Raw genomic sequence first — 25,086 nt, 5'->3', positions numbered from 1 at the left:
ACAGTGACTACACTTTTTGAAAGTATTGATTGATTTTAAAGTGCTTTAAGATGTCCAGTGGTTGTGAAAATCTTTTTGTCAAGAGTCTGGGGGACTACAGGACCACTTCTGCCTTTGGTCTTGGAAGACATTCTGTGGTCTCATTGGCTCTCCCTACTTTGGAACAGCAGATGTTCCCTGCAGGATGATTACCATCCTGAAATTACCTGCTGGTTTTTCAATGTGAATATTTTCAATTATGGAATAACCAAAGTATATTGAGAAATTTGGATAATGGGCATCTTTCAAACACATGCTGTTTAAAATTTTGTGCAAACTGACTGCAAATATATTTTTATTGAGGTATGCATTTAAGGTTCTAGGAACTGAAAGAAGAGACTGAGTTGTATTGCAAAGATTATTACTGCATTTACTCCGAGGCTTCTAATTCTTAATCAAAATTTTAAAACATTTTTCACTATTAGATGTTCAAGGAATCTTTCCTAATGAGTTTTGAAAATGTTCTGTGCTCTCCCAGTGAATCAGTTGGGCGGCACAGTGGTTAGCACTGATGCTTCACAGAACCAGGGACCTGAGTTTGATTCCCGACTTGAGTCGCTTTCTGTGTGAAGTTTGCATATGCTCCCCGTGTCTGTGTGGGTTTCTTCCAGGTGCTCTGGTTTCCTCCCACAGTCCGAAAGATGTGCTGGTTAGGTGCATTGGCCATGCTAAATTCTCCCTCAGTGTACCCAAACAGATGCCAGAGTGTGGCGACTAGGGGATTTTCCACAGTAACTTCATTGCAGTGTTAATGTAAGCGTACTTGTGACACTAACAAATAAACTTTAACCGGCTACCATGGTTTAAGTGAAATTTATGTCGAAATCAAGATATGAATCAAACTTTCAGGATACAGAAGTCTATTACCTGGAGGCTGAGTATGCTTGTATTCCTTCTTGTGTTGTGGGTTTTTCCTACAAAGATGTGAAACACATTTTAATCTAACATTAACGATACACAGTATAGGTGGTAAAACAACAATGCACCCCAGTCTAATAACCTATTCAGAGTGGCAGTAAGATTGTTTAGCCAGAAAACAGAGCAGTTAAAGATGTTCTTGCATTACGGTTTTCTAGTTTTATTTTATAACATTCACTTTGTTTGCCAATTTCTTTTCCACTCCATTATTTCTGTTGGGGGCAAGGATTTATAAGTTTCTTACCCAAAAGACCTAAATAGAAGGCTTTGAAAGCTGACACTTTGAGTAGATGTCTTCTGGAAGAAAAGCTGGCATGCAAAATAATGACCAGTAAAGTTTCACAAATCATAGAATCCCTACAGTGCAGAAGGAGGCCATTTGGCCAATCAAGTCTGTGCTGGTCACAATCCCATCCAGGTCCTATTCCCACAACCCCTTATATTTACCCATTGATCCCCCTGACACTAGTGTCAATTTAGCACGGCTAATCAACCTAACTCACACATCTTTGGACTGTGCAAGGATACCGCAGCACCCGGAGGAAACTCACGCAGATACAGGAAGAACGTGCAAACTCCCCACAGACAGTGACCTGAGGCTGGAACTGAACGAGAGACCCTTGTGCTGTGAGGCAGCAATGCTAACCACTGTGCCACCCATATAGCTTGCAAGGACTGATTTTAATTTTACACTGTGTGTAGATGGGCTCCAAAATATATCAAACATATCTATTATAACTGACAAATTGTTATGGAGTAATAGATCAGGCACACATGGAAAATAAAAGTCTTCAAATAACCATTTCTACAAAAATACAGTTATTGCACAAACTACTCCCTTTGTGAATGGCACCATAATGACTGGTGGACTATAACAGGTTTGCGTGGTCACTTTTCTCATGAAACCCATCTATCAAGTCACTTAGGTGTTGGGAAAGTGACAATCAAGAGTAACTGCATACATTTAAACGTGGAGTGCAAAACAGGGCAAGGGTGGGAGCTTACAGCAACTGGCTGCCTGCATCTGAACAGGAGAGGATTCCAAGAAGTGAAACGGGGAGCTTTTGGTGCCATATCTTTCGAAGTAAAATAATATCAATAATTAACAAGATAGAACTTTTTTTCCTCTTCGTAGGGCCCACAGAATTGCTTGGCTGACATGTCAGTTCTGTGAGATAATCTTGGAAGTACTCATCTCAGAACTGTCTAAACCTGACATGTTAAAACTGATCTATAAAAAAAAAAGCAGCAAAATGCTGTGGGTGCTGGAATCTGAAACAAAAACAGAAAATGCTGGAAAATCTCAGCAGGTCTGACAGCAGCTGTGGAGAGAGAATAGAGCCAATGTTTCAATTCTGACGTTTCATCCAAGCAAAGAGTCAGCCAGACTCGAAACGTTGGTCTATTCTCTCTCCATAGCTGCTGTCAGACCTGCTGAGATTCAGATTACTGATGGCAGCACAACGGCAGTGCTTAGCACTGCTGCCTCACAGCGTCAGGGACCCGGTTCAAATCCCAGCTTGGGTGACTGTGTGGAGTTTGCACGTTCTCCCCGTGTCTGCGTGGGCTTCCTCTGGGTGTTCTGGTTTTCTCCCACAGTCCAAAGATGTGCAGGTTAGGTTGACTGACCCTAGTTTAAGGGAGCTTATCCAGGGTAAATGTGTAGGGTTACAGAACAGCGCCTGGGTGGGATTACGGTTGGTACAGTCTCAGTGGGCCAAATGGTCTCCTGTGCTGTAGGGATTCTATGGTTTTCCAACTTTTTTGATTTTTGAGTAAAAAAAAAAATGGCTTTAAATAGCTGCCAGTAAATGAACACGTGGACATTGTTAGTGAGATTATTGAAGCATATTTTACTGACCTATAACAAGATGTACCAAAAGGACACTCTGGTCTTCCATCCTCCTCCTCCTCCCCTGCTGAGTCTTCATAATCAGCATCACCAGGGTGACTCAGCTCCTGAAAATGCTGTGGATTTTTCCTGTGTGAGAAAAGATGTGTTTTATACTTCTTTGTAACAATAAGAATGGCGGAAGTTTTGTTAAATCAGGAACTTTACAAGATTATGTTTTGTCTTTAAATTTAGGTTAAAGAGGTTGTGTCATCTGCTCCAGACAGTAAAGCTGCGTGGTTTGATCCAAGGAAAGCTCAGAGGAGAAGGTGCAAAGCATTTATTCTCAGAGACAATGGCAGAAGTGGGCAGCATGGTCACACAGCAGTTAGCACTGCTGCCTGACACTGTCAAGGACGCGGGTTCAATTCCCAGCTTGGGTCACTATCTATGTAGGTTTTGCACATTCTCCCTATGTCTGCGTGGGTTTCCTCCGGGTGCTCCGGTTTCCTCCCACTGTCCAAAGATGTGCTGGTTCTCCCTCAGTGTACCTGAATAGGCACCAGAACGTGACGACTAGGGGATTTTCACAGTAACTTCATTGCCGTGTTAATGTAAGCCTACTTGAGACTAATAAATAAAATTTACTTTAGTATACCATGGGTAGACTCTGTCTCTCTCAAGGTCCTAGAAATGTGTTATCGGTAATGGGTTGTAAACAATTATGGTGTGAGTTGTCCATTTACTTCTAAAATGCAAGAGAGTTAGGATCAAGAACAGCTGAGCAGCATTCAACCTGAATACAAGATCGTGTTTCACGTTGTCATGGGAAGAAGCAGCCACTTTTTGACATCAGGTTACAGGCTTCCTGACAAATCAAGTTTCTGTGCAATTGAAAGAAAAGGCTGCTTGTCACTGCAAGTTACCATGGCCAAATGCAAGAGAGAGACGGACCTCAATTGAACAAATGTATCATGAAGCCATCTAAAGATTCCGGGAGATTAGTCCTGACATAATCAGGCGGCTGAAGCACCATCAGAGCATGGTTTACTCCGCATGGTGGTGGATTTAAGAAATTCCTCAAACTGAGGGAAGCGTCTGGGCAGCTTGGCAAAATTGGGATATAGGAATCGGTTCAAAGTCAGGGGCAACTCTGAACAGTTTTCTGTAGAGACTGTAATTTCATGGAGAGCGCAATGGGTGATAAGTATACAAGGGAAATGTCACCTTCTATAGTTAAGCACAAATAATCTACAAAAAAGAAAACAGCATCTTTTTTTAGTCATTTGTTATAGTAAAAAGTCTTAATGTGAAATTTTGCTGGGTCATTCTTTCAGATAATAGCTGGAAATATGAACCTCTTTTGAAAAGTTATTGGTCTTTATGGACAGTAACATAATGATGTGAAAATGTCTAAATGTTTTGAAATATTTCAGATGTTACAAGCTAACTAAAACCTACAGGTTTAGTTCAAATTAGCAACAGCTATGCCAGTGAGAAATTTCTAAATGGGATGCTTTTGCCACACAAAATTAATTTGCTACATATTTTAGTTTGAATAGTTCACCCAAGGTATTCAATTGGATAGCAAGCATATGCATATTTCTGGTTTGTTTTAACCCTCGTTCAATGTACCACAATCAAGAGTGGTGTTAGCAACAGGAGAAAACATTACCAAATAGCTCAAAGACGTGGTGAACTCACACTCTCGACTAGAATGCATCCACTATCCAATCGGGAAATATCTCTCAGCCAACAAAAGGCAATAAAGTAACAAAATCTTTCATTAACTGGTCTTCCACAAGAGACTTCCTTGGTATGAAAGGAAGGGTAAAATGATCAAATAAACTGCAAAAATGTCAAAACTATTAATTTAAAATGGATAGCTCCGCAAACAATATCCGCAACGTGTAGGCTTTTCCCACTTGAATCTTCCAAATTATTTACCTCTCATCAGATTATTTTCCCCCCAATTAAATGGAGCCTGGAATGATTTTGATTTTAAAGTCAAGTCCCAAGCTATAAATAGGAACCAATACTTGTTGTGCTTATAGTGCAGTAAAGAGTTTTAAAAGAATAAATTTAAAAATTACAGGACAGGAGCAGGCCCTTCAGCCCTTCAAGCCTGCACTGACCTGAACTAAAACCCTTCTAGGGACCATATCCTTCTATTCCCATCCTATTCATGCATTTGTCAAGACACCCCTTAAAAGTCACTATCATATCTGCTTCCACTACCTCTCCCGATAAGGAGTTCCAGACACCAACCACCCTTTGTGCACTCATACATTTCCTTTAAACTTGCCCCTCGCACCTCATCTATGCCTTTTTGTAATTGAAAAAGCTTCTGACTATCCACCCTGTTCATGCCCCTCATAATCTTGCAGACTTCCATCAGGTCACCCCTCCACCTCCACTGTTCTAGTGGGAATAAACCAAGTTTCTCCAACCTCTCCTCATAGCTAATGTCCTCCATACCAGACAACATCCTGGTAAATTTTTTCTGTACCCTCTCCAAAGCCTCCACATCTTTTTGGTAGTGTGAAGGCTGCTTGTAGTAAATTTAAGCTGGTAAACACACATTGACACACACAATAAAAATGTCAGTGTGTACAGGATCTCAAACTCATTCAGATTTCAATGTTTCAGTAAGTATTTCAAACTCTCAGGTGACCAAAAGCTAACTAAATTTGTACAGTGACTTCTCAAAAGACTTCAGATGAACTTCTGAAACTGTGTAGAATTGTAACTACAAACACCATGATTTTAATTTCTTCCCATTTTTCTTCCCTGTAGATTATTTTTCTCCCATTTTCATCAACTTTTGTTCACCAGTCACTTTTTATTTTACACCTATCTTAAGTTATTCCAAAGTTATACTGAATCTTTCTGAATGGTCTTGCCTTCACCATCCCCGTGCTATACACGGAAATAACTATCACCTGTTTTGTGTGTCATTTATATTGTCTTTGAAAGATGTTCTCACCCATGATCCATTTTCTATTTTTCTGAATTGTCTTGCATGGGCTCCCTTAAACTTTATTGTCCTCATTTTCCACCCGTGCATAATTCTAGAGTGTGACCCTTATATAACAATTAAAGGTATATTTTCATTTAAAGCACAGTCAGAAAACATTGCTTTAATACATTGCCCTCTTGTGGAGAAGGCAATATAATGTGCATCAAACACAGAAAATGCTGGAAAATCTCAGCAGGTCTGACCATATCTGTGGAGAGAGAATTGAGCCAATGTTTTGATTCTGGATGACCTTCTGTCAGGGCAGTCAGATCTGCTGAGGTTTCCCAGGATTTTCTGTTTTTGTTTCAGATTCCAGTATCTGCAATATTTTGCCCTTATTTTAACCTCAAGGTGCACGTTTGGCAGATACAACTACAGACTGGGTGAGTGACAGCAGATGTTTGAAGATTCAAGGTCGCTCACAGACTAATCAGCAGTACGTGAACATGTAAACAGGTTTGTTTTTCTTATTTTCCTTCTTTAATGGCACCCAAATCCCTCAATTAGCCCACTGACCAATTGACATAGAACTCGGGGGGACTAAGTGTAGACTGGGTGATTGCTGAGCAGAGTAAAGAGCTGAAGTTTTACATCATAAAGGCAGAAAGTTAAGCAGTTGGTTAAAACAAGAAACAAAGCAATCTATCCCTGGGCCTTGGATTTTGAATTGAACCAGACATTTGACTAATTCAGAATGCAGAGATGATGGGTAAGGCTAGTATTTATTGCACCTCCCTTTTACATTTCAACAGTCAATCAACCGCCTTGCTTTTCACTCCCCTTCCTTTCATTCCCTATTGGAACGTCCTTCCCTTTCACTCATTCTTTACAATATTCATTTGCACCATTTCCTGCTAATATTGTAGCGTGTTGTTGTGCCCAATTCTCCTCTTCTCACCCATGACAGCTCCTCATAATGGCTTCATTCAGATCTATACATCCTCATCTCAGGGTCATTTATGTTCTATGCATTCACAGCAGCCTGAAAGGAAACTCGTGTGTTCATTGCTGTCCACAGGAATGTGGACCTTTCTCTGTCAATGTTGATTCCTGCTATTTGACCCACTCTTACTCCCATGAAAACCTGAGAGACAAGCCACTTACCACCCTCTCTCCCAAGCTCACTTAGGAGCCTATTTTACCATTTTGATTCTAAGTGCTGGGCGGACTTGAATCTGGGAGTATTTCAGATCTGACTTTTAGACCTGTTCTCAGGTGGCCCCATACGCACTCTGCCTGAAAAAATATCAGCGAATCTGAATTGCACTGCACAAGCCTGTGAGCGGGGTTTAACACGCCCGAAATCTTGCAACTCCGCTTGATGCCTTCAACTGCGTATGCACAGAAAAAAAAGATAGAACGTGACTCCTGTGCCACATTGCTCCCGGGCTGGATAAAACCTCCCCTGGCACCCACAGACATTGGCCTACCCACACATCATTACTGACCCCTTTATATTCCCACCCCCTCCACTACCCACACTGATCATGGGGCCCCTTCCATTCCCCCCCCGCCCCCCACAGATTTCAGCAGCAGACCCCCCCCCCCTTCCCCCTCACTGATCACAAGCAGAGTGGCAGCAGACACCCACTTCTCGTCCCCCCCTACACCCCCCTGCCCCGATCTCAAGCAGAGAGCTGTCACATCCACCTCCTACCCTGCCGATCTCAGATAGAAAGCCATCTGATGCTCCTCCTCACTAACTGGAGCGCCCGAAACAGACTTATGTGGAGTATGTCTGTTTCGCACCAATTCTGGATGGGCAAATGCAGTGATAAAGGGGGAAATGCCAGTAAGGTTGGGCGTGCAGCCCATTAAGTCAATTTACATGCATGCAAATACATTTAAATGGCCATCGTGCCCATTTTGGGTGCGTTCCTGATCATTTTCGGGCCTTGGTAAAGGGGGAACCAGTGCAGGTGCAGATTGTACTACTCACTGCATGCCTGACTCAAGTTTTTGTATCTGAAAACAGGCGCAACTTTATGGTAAAATTGGGCCCTACCTCTCCTCCCATGTCCAAACATATTCAACGCCACCCCAAACATCGCTCCATCCCGAAGGCTGCCAGTGTCGTCTTTGGGATGCCATCAATCTGGTTTTAAAGCATCATTTTTAACTCAGTCTTAGGGCGGGATTTTTGGACCGCTCTCACCCCAAGACCGGAAAATCCCGTCCAGAGGTCAGCGGACCTCTGCACGGTCCTGTCCTGTCCTGTCCGCTACAATTCCCATGGCGGGCAGCACAGAAAACTTCCACTCAGTGTGAACCACAACAGTTCAGGTGTCCCGCACACCTGTGTTCTGGGAGTTCTAGCCCAGTAACCTAAATCTCTCATACTAACACCGATTAGGTTTGGGAACTGTCTTGGGGACTTGTAGCTCTGGTTTCAATTAAATTCGGTCTCCCTTCTGAGGGGTATTTCATTACCAAGCTTAATCATTTTCTAATGAATTGTGGAACCTGTATTTCTATCCTGTTATAAGCTACATTTCCAGCAGTAAATACTCAGTTGAGTGGAGATGCCGAAAAGGATTTTCAAAAATAGAATTTTGCTTAGTTTAATTCCTTTCCTTCAGTTGTAAATTTTGCTGACCATTGATGTTTGAATTGCTGTTTTTGTATGTCCTCAGTATTTGTTACTGAAGTTTGTATAGCCCTCTTTTACAGGATACTACAGTGAAGAAGAGGCCCTTCAGCCCATTGAGTCTGCACCAATGCATGAAATGCCCTGACTTGCCCATCTAATCCCACTTGCCAGCACTTGGCCCATGGCCTTGAATATTATGGCATGCCAAATACTCATCCAAATACCTTTTAAAGGATGTGAGGCATCCCACCTCCACCACCCTCCCAGGCAACGCATTCCAGACCCTCACCACCCTCTGGGTAAAAAAGCTTTTCCTCAAATCCCCCCTAAATCTTCCACCCCTCACTTTTAACTTGTGCCTCCCCCATAACTGACCCTTCAACTAAGGGGACCAGCTGCTGCTTATCCACCCTGTCCAAGCCCCTCAATCTTGAACAACTCAATCGGATTGCCCCTCAGCCTTCTCTGCTCCAACCAAAACAACCCAAGCCTATTCAACCTATCTTATAACTTAAATGTTCCATCCCAGGCAGCATCCTAATAAGTCTCCTCTGCACCCCCTCCAGTACAATCACATCCTTCCAATAATGTGGCAACCAGAACTGCACACAGTACTCCAGCTGTGGCCTCACCAAAGTTCTCTACTTTTGTAATCTATACCCTGAATAATAAAGGTTGTTAAGTTTCAAAATCTTCTAATTGTAAGCTGTGTCAATCACAAGCAAAACACAAAAAAATTGCTTTTGGAAACCATAAGAAGTCCATACAGTCTTTTATGTACATATATATTTGTGCGTGTGTGTGAAATATATATATATCAGATACCTGTAGCAGTTATGTCCATACATGCAGGAGGCTCTCTGAGGTTTCTTTTGCTGTATGGTTTGAAAAGCACTTGCATCTTCTCCTGGTTCACTGGCCTGTGGGCTTCTGCCTTTATTGAGTGTGCCTTGCCTGTGTGCGTGTGATATTTCCGATTGCTGCGCACCTTTCTGTTTCCCTCGTCTGCTCATCATTTCCACTTCTTCATCATCTTCTTCCTCCTCTTTATCACTCATTACCCAGTCACTGACCTCACCTAATTGCTGAGGGTTGGGGTAGTGTTGTTTTTGGGTTTTGCCACTGTCACCAAGCCTCCAGTTCTCATTCGCCTTGGAAGCCACACTGAGATTGTTCTTAATTTCCTCTTTCTTTTCACTTGCAGAAGGAATATTCCCATTAGTGTTTTCCTAGGACACAGAATCAAAACTACCAGTCAGTGAAGCTACTTATTCACTTTGCACAGAATTAAACAAAATTGCAACTACTAGTTATTTATACAAAAGACTTCAATGCAGTGTTAATGCTGCAGAGGTTAGAAATCCGAGATAAGAGACAAAACATTCAGATAGCTTCACTGAAGAGTTAATATTTCAGGTTGATGACCTTTCCTCAGAACTATTAAAATTGGAGATGCCACAGGTTTTAAGCGACGAGAGAAAGGGAAAAGGAGCATGAATGAAGAAGGTGAACTGCACATCAGGTCAGACTTTGAAACAGAAAGACTGGCTACAACTAAAATGCCAACCTTTCATTGTATTTCAAGCATTTATCATCTTTTGCCACCACAGTTCACCGCCGACAATTTAGTGTCATGACAACGCCAGTCGAGAAAAATGTGATATGTTCATATTAAGGCAGAGTGCTTGCTGATGCAGAGTACACACTGGAAACATCAGGAACCATTTTTTTTTTTAAACAGATGCTGAAGGGTCTGCTCTACCTTACCCACAACTTAAGTTTTTACTTCAGCCTTACAGTTTCTCCTCTTTAAAATATGAAACAGAACCTTAAAAACACTCAAATTTTCCCTGATTATGAAAAAAAGGACACCAAAAGTACTCCCACTAGAATTTCCTTACCATTTAAAGCTTAATATTTTTTCCAAATGGGTGGCATGGTGGTTAGCATTGCTACCTCACAGTGCCAGGGACCCAGGTTCAATTCCCAGGTTGGGTCACTGTATGTTCCTCCGGGTGCTCCGGTTTTCTTCCACAGTCTGAAAGACGTGCTGGTTGGGTGCACTGGCCATGCTAAATTCTCCCTCAGTGTACTCGAACAGACGCTGGAGTGTGGCGACTAGAGGATTTTCACAGTAACTTTGTTGCAGTGTTAATATAAACCTACTTGTGACACTAATAAATAAATTAAAACTCAAGTTGCAAAATGAGGGAATGAAATGCTAAGGAACGGGCATCAAGAGTGAAATAGAAAAACCCATGATTAGTGGGAAATGGAAGACAGTCTTCAGACTAGGATTGATAAGAAATGGAGTCCAACTACAACAGCAGTCCTGAAATTGGACCTGAAATCAAAGCTTTGTCGAGATAGAGATGTAGCTCATTCAAACTCTTAATAGTCAAGTGAAGGATAAAGACAACATGTACATTTCTGAATCCCATACAGGAATTTTAGTTTTCTTACCTTGCTTTGTTCTTCATCTGTTTTCCTCCTCCGACCTTTTTTCTCCTGTGGTTGTTCTGCAATGTTTTCTTTGACATTCTCAGAGTTCTCACGCCTCTTTCTTCCTGGTTGGGTTACCTGAGTTTTGGTCTGTTCTGCATCATTTCTTCCACGTCCTTGTTCCCTTGCATTACCTGAAATAAAATAAAGATGTACAAGTTACGGACTTGATAAACACTCCGGTTTCCTCCCACAGTCTGAAAGACGTACTTGGTCATGTGCACTGGCCATGCTAAATTCTCCCTCAGTGTACCCAAACAGGTGCTGGAGTGTGACAACCACGGGATTTTCACAGTGACTTCAATGCAGTGTTCATGTAAGCCTATTTGTGATGCTAATAAATAAACTTTAAATAATTAGAAGTGCACTCAAATAAATAGGGCATGTCCATTTTTAACAGAAAGTGGTTTCCAACTAATTCTGCCACAATAGATGCACAGGTTGATTCTAACTCTAACAGATACTTAAACTGGAAGGAAATGGCTTGTAGAGAAGACATCATGATCATCATATGGTTTCCATGAACAGAGTGAATGATCCATCTAGGCCTCCTTCAGAGATCCCCAGCATCAGTCATCAGCCAGTTTGATTCACTCCATGTCTTAACAAATACCTTCAGCTGTTTCTTGATAATGGAAAGGTATGAGTCCTGACAATATTCCAGTAATATTACTGGAAAGCTTCTGCTCCAGAACTAGCCAAGTTGTTCCAGTACTGCCACGACACTGGCATCTACCTGGCAATGTGGAAAATTGCCCAGGTATGCCTTGTCCATAAAAAGCAGGTCAAATCCAACACAGACAATTCCATGAATGTGACGGAAGGGGTCACTAGAAGCATGACCAAGTGGCACTTGCTTAGCAATAAGCCGCTCACTTGGGTTCCGCCAGAGCCACTCAGCCCCTGCACTCCGTACAGCCTTGGTTCAAATATGGACAAAAGAGCTGAATTGTAGAAGTAAGGTGAGAGTGACTGCCCTTGACATCAAGGCAGCATTTGACAATGTGTGACATTAAGTAGCCTGAGCAAAACTGGAGAGGGTGCGTTTTCCATGTCACCTCTGCCAATCCACCTGATAGATTACCTGACAAGAAGGGAGCCCCTCAAGCTCGCCCCAGGAGGTGCAGGAAAACACAGCAGTCTTTGCTGGGCGACCCTCCAAGGACATGGGAAAGCCACACAGCTCCCATTTATTCCCTGTTGTGGGCTCTGGGATAATAGTGGTTAATTGGTTCATTAGTGAGTTTAAATGACCTCTTGCCAGTGGTAACTGGGAACCCTAACCCCCATCACATCAACTCCGTCTACCCTCCAATTTAGAGGGGGAAGAGATTGTGCCGCAGTCAGGAGACTAACACGATGCCTCTCCTGTGATCAAGTCAGCATGGCCATCATGTTTCTCAGCATTAAATCCAGCCCAGAGTTTCACAATCACTTCTGGCAAAAATTATCATTGATTCAATGAAAACTAATGGAACAGATGAACAGAAAAATAGTCTGAGATAGTTCAATAACAAGTTTCTCATTTGACTATACTACGGATTAAACGGAAAAAACCTTAGTACTGGAAAAGTCACTAAAAAAACATTTTGAGTATAATAAAGTGTGTTGGAAAATACAATATTAAATCCAAGTGGAATAGTATTACAGAACATAATTTTAATCCTGTAAAAAGGTGGCTCTGTATTTGGTGCTACAACTGAAAGGAAAACCTACGATTGAACATCACATTGATTAGTAATTATTGGATTCCCTGATTGTAATTCTCACAATTGGTTAATTTTCCTAGGAAGGAAATTTAACAAAACAGTTTGCTCTTTAGGGAAGGATTTCGGTACATATCTGTGCACGCTTAAAGTATAATGAATGTACCATGATTTTGTTTTAACAAATTGAATGAATGATTCATAATCCTTCTCTCAACATTTAACCCACCAGTATTGAACAAGATGGAGTATGACCTTTGCTTCAAGATATCACTTCACTCAACATGGTTTACTTGGTTTAAAGTGTTTCCATTGACATGCAAGCAGCTTCGGAAAGCCTACATGTTGTCACATTTCCCCAGTGTGCCGATCAACACTAATCCATATAGAATCGCAATCTGACCTACTGTTCTGCTTAATACTACACCACTGAGCCATCCCGCACGAACACAGAATCCACTAATTAAGAACAAGGGTCAGTTTTCTTTCTAAATGTTGAAAGGTAAAGACAATGTAGATAGGGAGAGGTTATTGGCCTTAAACTGTAATTGAAGAGCTAGAAAATACAATTATAAACACTGGTAAGCCTTGAGAAAGGGCTAATCAAAACTTTCTCCCAGGCAGCATGCTGTTGGAATAATATTACAGTATTAATCATGTTTGCACAAAATCTTAACTCATTGGCTTGATTCATAAAGAGCCAAATCAATATATTAACTAAAGGGTAGAAGATTATAAAGATTAGATAGACATAATCCTTTCACAAAGAACTGAATGAATACTTATTTTAACAATTCACTCTAGACTGCAAGGATCTGACGGACAGAGGCAACTCTCACAAGAAGATATGGTGGCACAGTGATTAGCCATGCTGCCTCAGTTCCAGGGACCAGGTTGAATTCCAATTACTGTCTGTGTGGAGTTTGCACATTCTCCCTGTGTCTGCGTGGGTTTCCTCTGGATGCTCTGGTTTCCTCCCACAGTCCAAAAATATGCAGTTGGTGGATTTTTTTTTAAGGAGTGGCACAGTGGCAAAATGGTTAGCACTGGTGCCTCAGAGTACAAAGGATCCAGATTCAATTCTGGCCTCAGTAACTATGTGGAGTTTGCACTTTCTCCCTGTGTCTGCGTAGGTTTCCTCTGGGTGCTCCGGTTTCCTTCCACAGTCCAAAGATGTGCAGGTTAAGTGGATTGGCCATGCTAAATTGCCCCCTTGTGTCAGTGAGATTAGCAGGGTAAATGTGTGGGGTTCCAAGGATCGGGTCTGGATGGGACTGTTGTCAGTACAAGCTTGATGGGTCGAATGGCCTCCTTCTGCACTGTCGGGGTTCAATGATTCTATGACCCAAGTCTGTTCCGCCATTCAATACGACCCTGACTGATTTTGGACTTCATTTTCCACCTCTCATAAAGACTTCTCACATCTGTGGTAAATGTTGCCCATCTTAGACCCTGCCTCAGCACATCTGCTGTAGAAATATTTATCCGTGCCTTGAGATCAACCACTCCAATACTCTTCTGGCCTCCAAACTTTCACCCTTTATAAACTTCAATTCGACAGGTCTAATTCTTCTAAACTTCTGAGAACAAAGGTCCAGAATTAAAATAGGTGGCATTGTTTTTTAAACCCTAAAAACCTTGGTTGCAGTTGCTGTTTTATTTCAGCGTTTTGACGAAAAAAGTTCTGATTTCATGAGGACATCTCCTGCCAGAGGCAATGAGAAACCCATGCTGTGTATGCACTTCTAATTATGTACACATCTGTTATATGTTTTCACCCATACTCCCACTGTGCTTGCTGATCTATACTTCAACTCATTGTTCTCATTTTTTGTAACCTCCCACCCTTACAATCCTCCAAGAGTTTGAGATTCCTCCTATTTTTGGCTCCTTCTGCATGACCACTTTCCTTTCACTCAACAATATCAGCCAAGCCTTCAGCTGTCCAGATCCCAAACTCTGGAATGTTCTATAAAAATGTATTCATCTCTCCAGTTCCCTCTTCTTTCAAGACGCATCTCATCTTAATATCTTCCTCTCCACCCTGTACTTGTAACATTCAAATACATCGTAAAGCCTTGGACTTTCTATTCTGTCTTTGAATAAATGTATTAATGTTTTGACTTGAAAGACTCAGCTGCTCCCAAATATTAGAGTGCGCTGGTGATTTTCCCTCAAGCTATTCCTTTATGCCAGCAGTTCACTGGAGTTTCCCACTGCCTCTGGTGAGAAATGTCCTCATGAAATCATAGAAATAGAATGCAGGAGGAGGCCATTCAGCCCATCGAGTTTGCACCGACAACAATCCCATCTAAGTCCTATCCCCGCAACACCACATATTTACCCCGCTAATCCCTCTAACGTGCACACGTTGTGACACTAAGGGGCAATTTAGCATGGCCATTCCACCTAACCCGCACATTTTTGGACTGTGGGAGGAAACCAGAGCACCCGGAGGAAACCCACGCAGACACAGGAAGAACGTGCAGACTCTGCACAAATAGTGACCCAAGCCAGGAATCGAACGCGGGTCTCTGGCTCTGTGAGGTTTACTAAGTAGCTTTAGAAGGATTTAAAATGGAGTCAGAGCTTGAAGCGATAACAGTGTATGGGAACGTAAGCCACAGGGAAGAGACAGGATGTGAAATCTCATCCTTGGAACTTCACAATCTTTTCTGAACAGATGCACAGTCAGGAAGTGCAGTTGCAGATGATCATGCTCTAAATGTAAGTAGGGAGTTCTGGCTTAAGATATACAAACTCATGATAAATTCCAAACTTAGCAGTAATAAAAATCCCTTCAAGGATTTTTAGTCACTCAATGTTTTATTCTATTGGCTCTACTTAAAGCAACAATCCAGTAAAACTGCAGAAGATTCAACAGATTTTTTAATCTTGTAAGCAACAAAAATAAACAAGCTTGCATCAAAATAATAGAAAACAAATCAGTAACATTTCTGCTTGAAAGTCAGTCATTTGTCAAAACATTCTGCTGGGATCTTTCCCAAATTTAATGGTTGAGATTTTTCTAAAACGTCAACCAAACCTCAACAAAAATGTCAACCAAGAACAGTGATTTAGAATGACTTAAATAAGCCATAGTCAAATTAAAGGAAAATTATTACAGTACTGGATAATTACCTGAATTAAATGTTGGCCTATCAAAGTCCCTGCTACAAGTGCAATCACAGCCCTCTGCCATGCCACTGTCTGAAGCCGAACCAGACTGTTACACAGAAACAGCAAAGATAGAGGCCATTCAGCCCTTTGAGTCTGCTCTCCCATTATCACGATCATGGCTGATTGTCCAACTCAATAGCCTCAATTTGTTTTTCTCCCCATAACCTTTGATCCTGTTCACCCCAAAATGCTATATCAAGAGAATAGACCTCTTGAATACATTCAATGTTTTGGCATCAACTACTTTCTGTGGCAATGAATTCCACAAGCTTACCACTCTTTGGGTGAAGAAATGTCTCCTCATCTCCGTCCTAAATGGTCCACCCCAAACCCTCAGGCTGTGACCCCTAGTTTTGTGGACACACCCACGATCGGGAACATCCTCCCTGCATCTATCTTGTCCACCTGTTAGAATTTTATAAGTCTCAATGAGATCCCCTCATTCGTCTGAACTCCAACATAGCTGCTTGCAATCCTATCATAGCTGACAACAAAGTAAACTACCAAACACATCTGTGCCATCACTAAAACCATCCTTTTCTAATTCCTTATCATCCAATTTTTCTCCTGCCTCAGCTCATCTGTCACCGAAACCTTCATCCATCCTGTTGGTCCCCACAGTTGACTACAGTCATCGAAAATTACGTGGCCTACATCCTAAGTCCTGGATCCCTGTGCTCACTGATCTGCGGCTCCTGGTTAAGCAACAGCACTTATAAAAAAAATTCTGATCCTCACTTTCAAATCCTTCCATGGCCTCACACTTCCCCATCACTACAATCCCTTCTGGCTTCACAGTTTCCAAGATAGCAGTGTTCTTTAACATCTGGCCTCTTGAGTTTCTCAATTTTATTGGCAGCCATGCCTTCATTTGCCAAGAACCCTAGCTCTGGAATTCCCTGAGCAAACTTCTCCTATTTGAAGAAACTTCTCAAAATTTACCGCTTTGACCAAACTTTAGGTCACCTACCCTAATATCTCCTTATGTGGCTTAGGGTCAAATTTTGCTTTAAAACAGTCCTGTGAAGCACTTTAGGGCATTTCATTATGTTAAAGGCGGTGTAAAAATGTAACAACTTTTCTTGTAGCTGTCTCCTCACGTTACTTATCAAAAACCAGCATAAAACAAGGTGACAACTCACAAGCATCACTACTGCGGATGCTGGAACCTGAAACAAAAACAGAAAATGCTGGAAAACCTCAGCAGGTCTGACAGCATCTGTGGAGAGAGAATAGAGTCAACGTTTTGCATCTGGATGATCCTTTGGGTCTAGATGATCCTTCATTCTGATGAAGGGTCATCCAGACTTGAAACATTGGCTCTATTCTCTCCTCATAGACACTGTCAGACCTGCTGAGATTTTCCAGCATTTTCAGTTTTTGTTGTGTTGGCACAAACATCACTAGCTGTGCAGGGCAACTAAGAATAGGCTGTAAATATGAAGCCACTCACATCACAAGAATAAATACAAAACATGGGACTGTTGTACATACGGCCTATAATAAGCAGGCAATCTGGCATCAACGGGCAATTATAACTTCACCCATTCAGAAAGTCAGAATGGCTTCAATCAATGAATAGACAAAGGCAGCACTGCCAAAAAATGTTAGGCTGTTCCTAAATCAATACACCAAATGCAGACTTTAAAAGCTGTTTCATTTATATTGCACCTATTATGTGACCTCAGGATGTCTCAAAATATTTCCATCAATTAATTAAGTAGTTTGAAGTGTAAACACCATCATAAAATGAGGAAATTCAGCCACAAATTTTCCCACAGGTCCCTCCGGCTACAATTGGATAAACTGGCAGCACAAATCGAGGGGTAAATCTTAGCCTGCACAATGGGAGTACGTCCCTGCTTTTCTTTCAGTAGGGTCACGGAACCTTTTACACCTGTCCAAGAAGACAAAACAGGCCTCAGTCTAATATTCAATCCAAGTGAAGAACGAGGATGATGGTTGAAGCTTCTCGCAAAGTTTAAATACTGAAACAGTGATAAAACTTTCCAAATTGCTTAAAAGGTTATTGCAGAACCTGTGTCAAATTCGCACTTTGATGTTTCTTTTCTTGGAGAAACGGAAATGATAATGTAACATTATCAATGTGACAACACAAAAACGTTGTTTGAACAAAATTCAGGTCTGCAGGCTATAAAGAAGGTACACAGTTGCATTGCATACTGCATATTATTGGGCAGAAAAGTATTCAGTGATAGTCTTTCATCGAAAGAGAATTTAATCAAGATTGTTCGTTATTAATGCCAGGAATATCTTTGGTGGTCTGCAGTCCTACCTTTTTTACTGACTGTAGGTGAAGGACTTTGTATTTCTGTCATAACTTGCAGCATCCATGCTGGCAAGATTCTTTTCCTCTGCACAGAGTTCGATGGTGCATGACTGCTCTTCAGTAGCTCATTCTTTGACTAAAAGAACATAGAATTGACTTGGTTAGCAGAGAACATATTAGACTGCCTCACAATCCATTTTAATGTTTTACCTCAAGTGGAAGTACTATATAAAAGCAGTACAACAGTGTCCAACTTCATTCTCGTTTGCCATTTATACAGTCATTGCATAGCCATCAGGACTGCAAACTGTGGTCAAGTTATTCTTTCTGACCCAACTGACCTGAAAGCACTGATACTAATTGAGTGCCTCCTCAGCCAAGATGAATTAGCTGCTCTTTGTGGTGCAACAGCTCATTTGGCTTTAAAAAAAAGTTTATTGATTAGTCACAAGTAGGCTTACATTAACACTGCAATGAAGATACTGCAAAAATCCCTTCATCACTCCGGCACCTGTTCGGGTACACTGAGGGAGAATTTAGCATGGCCAGTTAACCTAATCTGCACATCCTTGGACTGTAAGAAGAAACCGGAGCATCAGGAGGAAACCCACGCAGACACGGGGAGTGTGTGCAAATTCCACATAGACAGTGACCCAAGCCAGGAATCAAACCCGGGTCCCTGGCTCTGTGAGGCAGCAGTGCTAACCACTGTACCGCCCAACTGATTTACTGATTCACTGGGAGAACACAGAATGTTTCATTTTCAAAACTCATTAGGGAGGATTCCTTGAATGTCTAATAATAAAAAATGTTTTAAAATTTTGATTGAGAATTCTCAAGATGTAAAACCTTGGAGTAAATACAGTAATAAACACATCTTTGCAACACAACGCAGTCACATCTTTCCATTCCAAGAACCTTAAATGCATACTTCAATAAAAATATATTTGCAGCAAGTTCGCACAAAATTGAAAACAGCATGATTTTGAAAGATGCACATTATCCAAATTTCTCAATATACTTTAATACTCCATAATTGAAAATATTCACATTGAAAAGTCAGCAGGTAACTTCAGGATGGTAATAGGGTGAAACACATCCTATTACCATCCTGTGGGGAGCATCTGCTGTTCCAAAGTAGGGAGCGCCAATGAGACCACAGAATGTACTCCAAGGCCCAAAAGCACAAGTGGTCCTGTAGTCCCCCAGACTCTTGACAAAAAGACTTTTCACAACCACTGGACATCTTAAAGTGCCTTAAAATCAATCAATATTTTCAACCACTGTTGTAATGTCGGAAACGCAACAACCAGTTTCTGCACAGCAAGCTCTCACAACTACCAATGTGAAATTCAGGTTACCGGACAAGCAGAGGGATAAATATTGGGATAACTCATGAAGTCCAGCATGAAGTCCAGCATCAGTAATTGAAACATGGAGCCAGTCTTGATCCCATCCACACACACACTCAGGCACCCAAGTAGCAATTAGGGAGAAGATTTATGAACTCAATTTATCTTTGATTTGATTTATTGTCACATGTATTAATATACAGTGAAAAGTATTGTTTCTTGCGTGCTATGTGGACAAAGCATACCGTTCATAGAGAAGGAAACGAGAGAGTGTAGAATGTAGTGTTACAGGTATAGAGAAAGATCAACTTAATACAAGGCAAGTCCATTCAAAAATCTGACAGCAGCAGAGAAGAAGCTGTTCTCGAGTCAGTTGGTACGTGACCTCAGACTTTTTTATCTCTTTCCCCAAAGGAAGAAGGTGGAAAAGAGAATATCTGGGATGCATGGCGTCCTTAATTATGCTGGCTGCTTTTCCAAGACAGCGGGAAGTGTAGACAGATTCAATGGACAGGAGGCTGGTTTGCGTGATGGTTTGGACTACATTCACGACATTTTGTAGTTTCTTGTGATCGTGGACAAAGCAGGAACCATACCAAGCTGTGATACAACCAGAAAGAATACTTTCTATGGTGCATCCGTAGAAGTTGGTAAGAGTCATAGCTGACATGCCAAATTTCCTTAGTCTTCTGAGAAAGTAGAGGCATTGGTGGGCTTTCTTAACTATGGTGTCAGCATGGGGGGGACCAGGACAGGTTGTTGGTGATCTGGATACCTAAAAACTTGAAGCTCTTGACCCTTTCTACTTCATCCCTATTGATGCAGACAGGGGCATGTTGTCCTTTACACTTCATAAAGTCAATGACAATCTCCTTCATTTTGTTGACATTGAGGGAGAGATTATTGCTGCCGCACCAGTTCACCAAATTCTCTATCTCATTCCTCTACTCTACAATTAGACAGCTCGTCAATGTCATCCTCAAAACTTGACAGATCACAGATCTGGAACCCAAGGTCAATTGCGACAGGGCCAAGTTCAATACACAAGTCTACATCAACTCTTTTGGACACTTGCACGTTAATATGTTTTTGACCTTCATTTCACACTAAATTACCCTGCTTATTAAGTCAAAACCGGCAGCAGTCTCAATCCCAAGAGCTTAGCCCAAATCTCAGAAGATTCCAGGGTGTCGAACAAGTCTTTACTCAACAGGCAGAGTGTTAGATTGGAGTTAAATGAATACACTTTCATTACTTCAGCTAAATATTGACTAAAAAAATCTGTGCACGTTAATAAAAACTGCTGTTTGAATTTGCTTAGCTATATATCAGCCAGCTTCACCCGAAACTAATTAAAAATTTAGACAGAAATTTGGCTAATTGCACAAATCCTTACCGTTCTCTCCAAAATGCTTTTTGGTTCAATTGCGCTGGATTTCTGTTGGGAACGAGCTGCTGTCAAAGCCCCAGATGAGGTGGTGGGCTTTTCAGTGTAACCCTGAGATATATCTGCATCTTCACTGACATCACCTTTACCCACATGCAAATTTCCTTGACAATTAGACGGCTCGTCAATGTCATCCTCAAAACTTGACAGATCACTGTTCCTGCAAGGTATTAATTATAAAAGGTGGCATGAATACACTTCTATTACCTCGGCTAAATATTGACTAAAAAAAAAATCTTGTGTACATTAATGAAAATTCCTGTTCGAATTTGCTTAGCAATATATCAGCCAGCTTCCCATGAAACTAATTTCCCTTTCATGGTTCTGTTCAAATTGGTGCAACCATTTAAATACTCCAACAAAACAAATTCTGATTGCAAAATACTCAGGATTGATGAAGCCCTTGTGAAAAAAAACCTTATAGATTTGGAAATAATTCATGTTTAATGAGTATAATAAATATTATATCCAATTATAAGTCTACCGATAATGGCTAAAAGCAAATTACTGCGGATGCTGTAATCTGAAACCAAAAGAGAAAATGCTGGAAAGTCTCAGCTGATCTGGCAGCATCCGTTAAGCAGAGAAAAGAGCTGACGTTTCGAGTCCAGACAAGCCTTTGTCAAAGCTTGAGAAAGGGTCTTCTGGACTCGAAACGTCTGCTCTTTTCTCTCCTTAACAGATGCTGCCAGATCAGCTGAGACTTTCCAGCATTTTCTCTTTTGGTTACCAATAACAACTAATTTCCTCAAAGTAGATTCTTTGAATGCGTTACTTGCGATACACCTTTCTGTTGTATATAATTGATTACGCTGACCAGAAAAGTGATTTCTAATAATTCAATTCAAAGGTTTCTTCAAATTAGTGTGGTTTTGCAGTAACCAAGTTATATCTTCCAGAGAAATGTAAGTTTCGCAAACTCATAGGGATAGTAGGCACAGGATAAGGAAAAAGCTGAAGGATGGGAGGAGGTTTGAGGGAAGGAAACATTTCTGGGACCAGAAAAGAATAGTTAAGAATCACACTTTGCATAGACATTACTCGGTTTACTCTTGCAACTGAGGCGACTGTAACCTTACTGAAAAGCTCACCCCCCCATTCAAGATGGAACATTGCATATGCTGATGATAGGAACACAAGAAGAATTACAGAATACAACAACCCACTACATTTTCCCAGTTGCGTATCTTACATTCACGTGGGAAATGGGACAAACTAATAGCAGAATTATCCATTAATTTATGGTGCATCACCACTTAAGATGTGTGTGAAACTGGCAATTGCAAAGCAAATAGCATCAATCAACTATCGTACAAAAGTAGCTTAAGATTCATACCAACGAACATGAGTTACAAGATTTATGGATTTAACTATATTCACCAACAATATATAATAACTATACGTTCATCAAAAATTACTTTGAAATGCTGGAATGTGAGATCCACCATTATATCTCTTATGAAAACATTACCCTATTAATGTTGAATGTATCCACACCACCTGGATGTGATGAATGTTTGTGAATTAAACAGTGAGTCACCTTAAAGTCTGGTCAAAGCTGGGAGAGATGACTTTATATATATATTTGTCTGGCAGCAAAGAGAAAGAGTCTCCTGGATTCAGCCAATGCCATTTATCTTTCTCCAGCGGCAGAAGCTGGTCTCCACTTGAGGATCGATAGAAACATGGGTTAACGTGTAACTGGAACAAAGAAAAAGAGAGATGGCTAATACCTCTTGCAAACTGACATCTTAACATGTATTTATTAGTGTGACAAGTAAGTATAAAAACACTGCAGTGAAGTTACTGTGAGAATCCCTTAGTCGTCACACTCTGGCACCTGTTCGGCTACACTGAGGGAGAATTTAGCACAGAAAATGCACCTAACCAGCTCGTCTTTCAGACTATGGGAGGAAACCGGAGCACCTGGAGGAAACCCATGTGGACTTGGGGAGAACGTGCAGACTCCACGCAGACAGTGACCCAAGCCTAGAAGCAAACCTGGGTCCCTGGCGCTGTGAGGCAGCAGCGCTATCCCGCAGTGCCACCATGCTGCCCCAGTTATCCCATGGGGTAGCCCATCGATCACCGTGCCACCGACAACAGTAGCAATGCAGTGCTGCTCAAGTGTGAGTCTCTGAAGACTTCCTGTCTCAGCTCATCTGTTGCTGAAATCCTTATCTATGCTTTTGTTACCGTGAGTTGATTTATTACTGTTAAAGATGCTACAAAAGTACAAGTTGTTGCTGTTGAATGTTAAAGCTCTAATTTTTTCCAGTTCTGATAAAAGGTCATGAGCCTGAAACACTTTCTCTCTCCACCGATGCTGCCTGACCAGCTGAGTACTTCCTGCATTTTTGGGCTTTTAATTTCTGATTTCACACCGGTTTCTGGGGTTTCTGTTTCATTTCGACAAATGCATTGACATTCCAACAGCTTTCCCAAGAAAAAAAAAGAAACCATTTGCCTTGACAAAAGCCATTGGAGCCTTTTGGTAAAGAGATTAAAATTGGACTGAGTTGCCATTTAGAACCTGAAGGAGTGGAATTATTAAAACCAACCGGATGACATTAATTTCTGAGAGTTCTTTCATTAGTGCATAAAATAATGAGCAGTGGGCAGACCTACACCACATGGCCTGCAGTAGTGACCACCTCCTTCTCAAGGGCAATTATGGATCGGGAACAAATGTTAACCTAGCCAGCAACGTCGCAACCCACAAACAAATAAAGCAAAAGCCAAGTGCAACTGGGGCCATTATCATCAGTATTTTGGGGTCAAATTCTGTAATTTAATCCTTTTTGGATTGTGTATTGGTTTCCACTTGCTGAACAACCCAGCTTCTGTTTTTCACAGCATTGGCATCTGTGATTTTGTTTTTTTATTAATGTTTTGGAAAATTCATTCTGCAATTGCAACTACATTCAGTCACTTTAACAAAGTGGACTCCCCTTCAGGCATTTGGAACGTATGAAACTACATAGAAGCAAACACCATCTGGCTCTCATAGAAAATGCAAGAGAGGCACTAGATTCCCGCAGTAAATACTGCAGAGTATCTTGGCAGAAAGGCAAGCATTGGCATGTACCGCACTGGTCAAAATTTCCAAATTCAAGCAGACCAACACTTAAATGCAAACAGAATGAACAGTCAACAGTTGGACATTCCACCCATCTGCCAGAAAACACGAACCTGAACTCATAGCAAGTGGACTATAGACTCAATTTTCATTAGTTAACAAGATGGAGAGTGATCGATCAGCTACCCTCATGGGATAACTTTTGTACTTGGGGTGGCACGGTAGCAAACACTGCTGCTTCTCAGTGCCAGGGAACCGGGTTCGATTCCTGGCTCAGGTCGCTGTCTGTGTGGAGTTTGCATGTTCTTCCCATGTCTGCGTGGGTTTCCTCCGTATGCTTCGGTTTTCTCCCACAGTGCAAAGATGTGCAGGTTAGGTGCATTAGCCATGCTAAATCGCCCCTTAGTGTCAGGGGGCTAGCTAGAATAAATGCATGAGGTTATGGGGTTAGGGCCTGGTTGAGATTGTGGTTGGAGCAGACTCAATGGACTGAATGGCCTCCTTCTGTGCTGTAGGGATTCTGTGATCAAACACTTAAATGAACTATGGAAGTGTAATCCAATATGTTATTCCCTGCTATTGTTCATCGATAGGAACATAGGAATTAGAAGAAGTCGGCAAACTCAGCCATTCGAGCCTGCTCCGCCATTCAATCAGATCATGGCTGATCTCTCCCTTGTCTCAAATCCACCTCCCCACCTGTTCGCCAATCCCCTTAACCCTGCTTTTTATTAGAAGTATATCCATCTCCTTCTTTGAAGCATACAACAATGCAGATCCCATCGATTCAGACTCATTGCGTTTAATGATTTTCAGCTGGGTTATATCAATCGTAAACTTGTGGACGGTTTCAGAGTGGCGCAATTGACTAACCACTGCTAATTATTCCCAACCTGAACTAATACACCGTCACAAAAACCTGCACTTCAACAAGTCTAAAAGAATTTACGTTAGCACAACAAAAACAGATTAAATCCTAGTGTCAAAGAGAGGATGATTAGTACACTTGCACCTAAAGGAACAGAATATAAAAGCAAGGAAGTATTGTTGCAATTATACAAGGTATTGGTGAGGCCGCAACTGGAGTGTTGTGCACAGTTTTGGCCCCTTATTTGAGGAAAGATGTAGTGGAT

General features: G+C 41.4%; 1 protein-coding gene across 2 annotated transcripts in view; it reads right to left on the bottom strand.

Annotated features, from left to right (window-relative positions):
• aplf (aprataxin and PNKP like factor) overlaps positions 1–25,086 on the bottom strand; it is a 43,250-nt gene that overhangs the window by 12,248 nt on the left and 5,916 nt on the right. For both annotated transcript variants that reach the window (XM_080199999.1, XM_080200000.1), the window contains 7 exons: positions 22,415–22,575; positions 20,824–21,034; positions 18,082–18,211; positions 10,861–11,033; positions 9,223–9,626; positions 2,819–2,938; positions 907–953 (listed from right to left, as the gene is read on the bottom strand). In XM_080199999.1, the coding sequence (XP_080056125.1) occupies positions 907–953; positions 2,819–2,938; positions 9,223–9,626; positions 10,861–11,033; positions 18,082–18,211; positions 20,824–21,034; positions 22,415–22,575 (1,246 nt within the window). The remainder of the gene's footprint in view (positions 1–906; positions 954–2,818; positions 2,939–9,222; positions 9,627–10,860; positions 11,034–18,081; positions 18,212–20,823; positions 21,035–22,414; positions 22,576–25,086) is intronic.

The sequence above is a fragment of the Carcharhinus amblyrhynchos genome, chromosome 12 (genome assembly GCF_965287045.1).
Source record: "Carcharhinus amblyrhynchos chromosome 12, sCarAmb.v2.hapA, whole genome shotgun sequence".
Classification (NCBI taxonomy): Eukaryota; Metazoa; Chordata; class Chondrichthyes; order Carcharhiniformes; family Carcharhinidae; genus Carcharhinus; species Carcharhinus amblyrhynchos.
The sequence above is the reverse complement of the archived record's forward strand: the minus strand, read 5'-3'. Positions and strand labels throughout refer to the sequence as shown.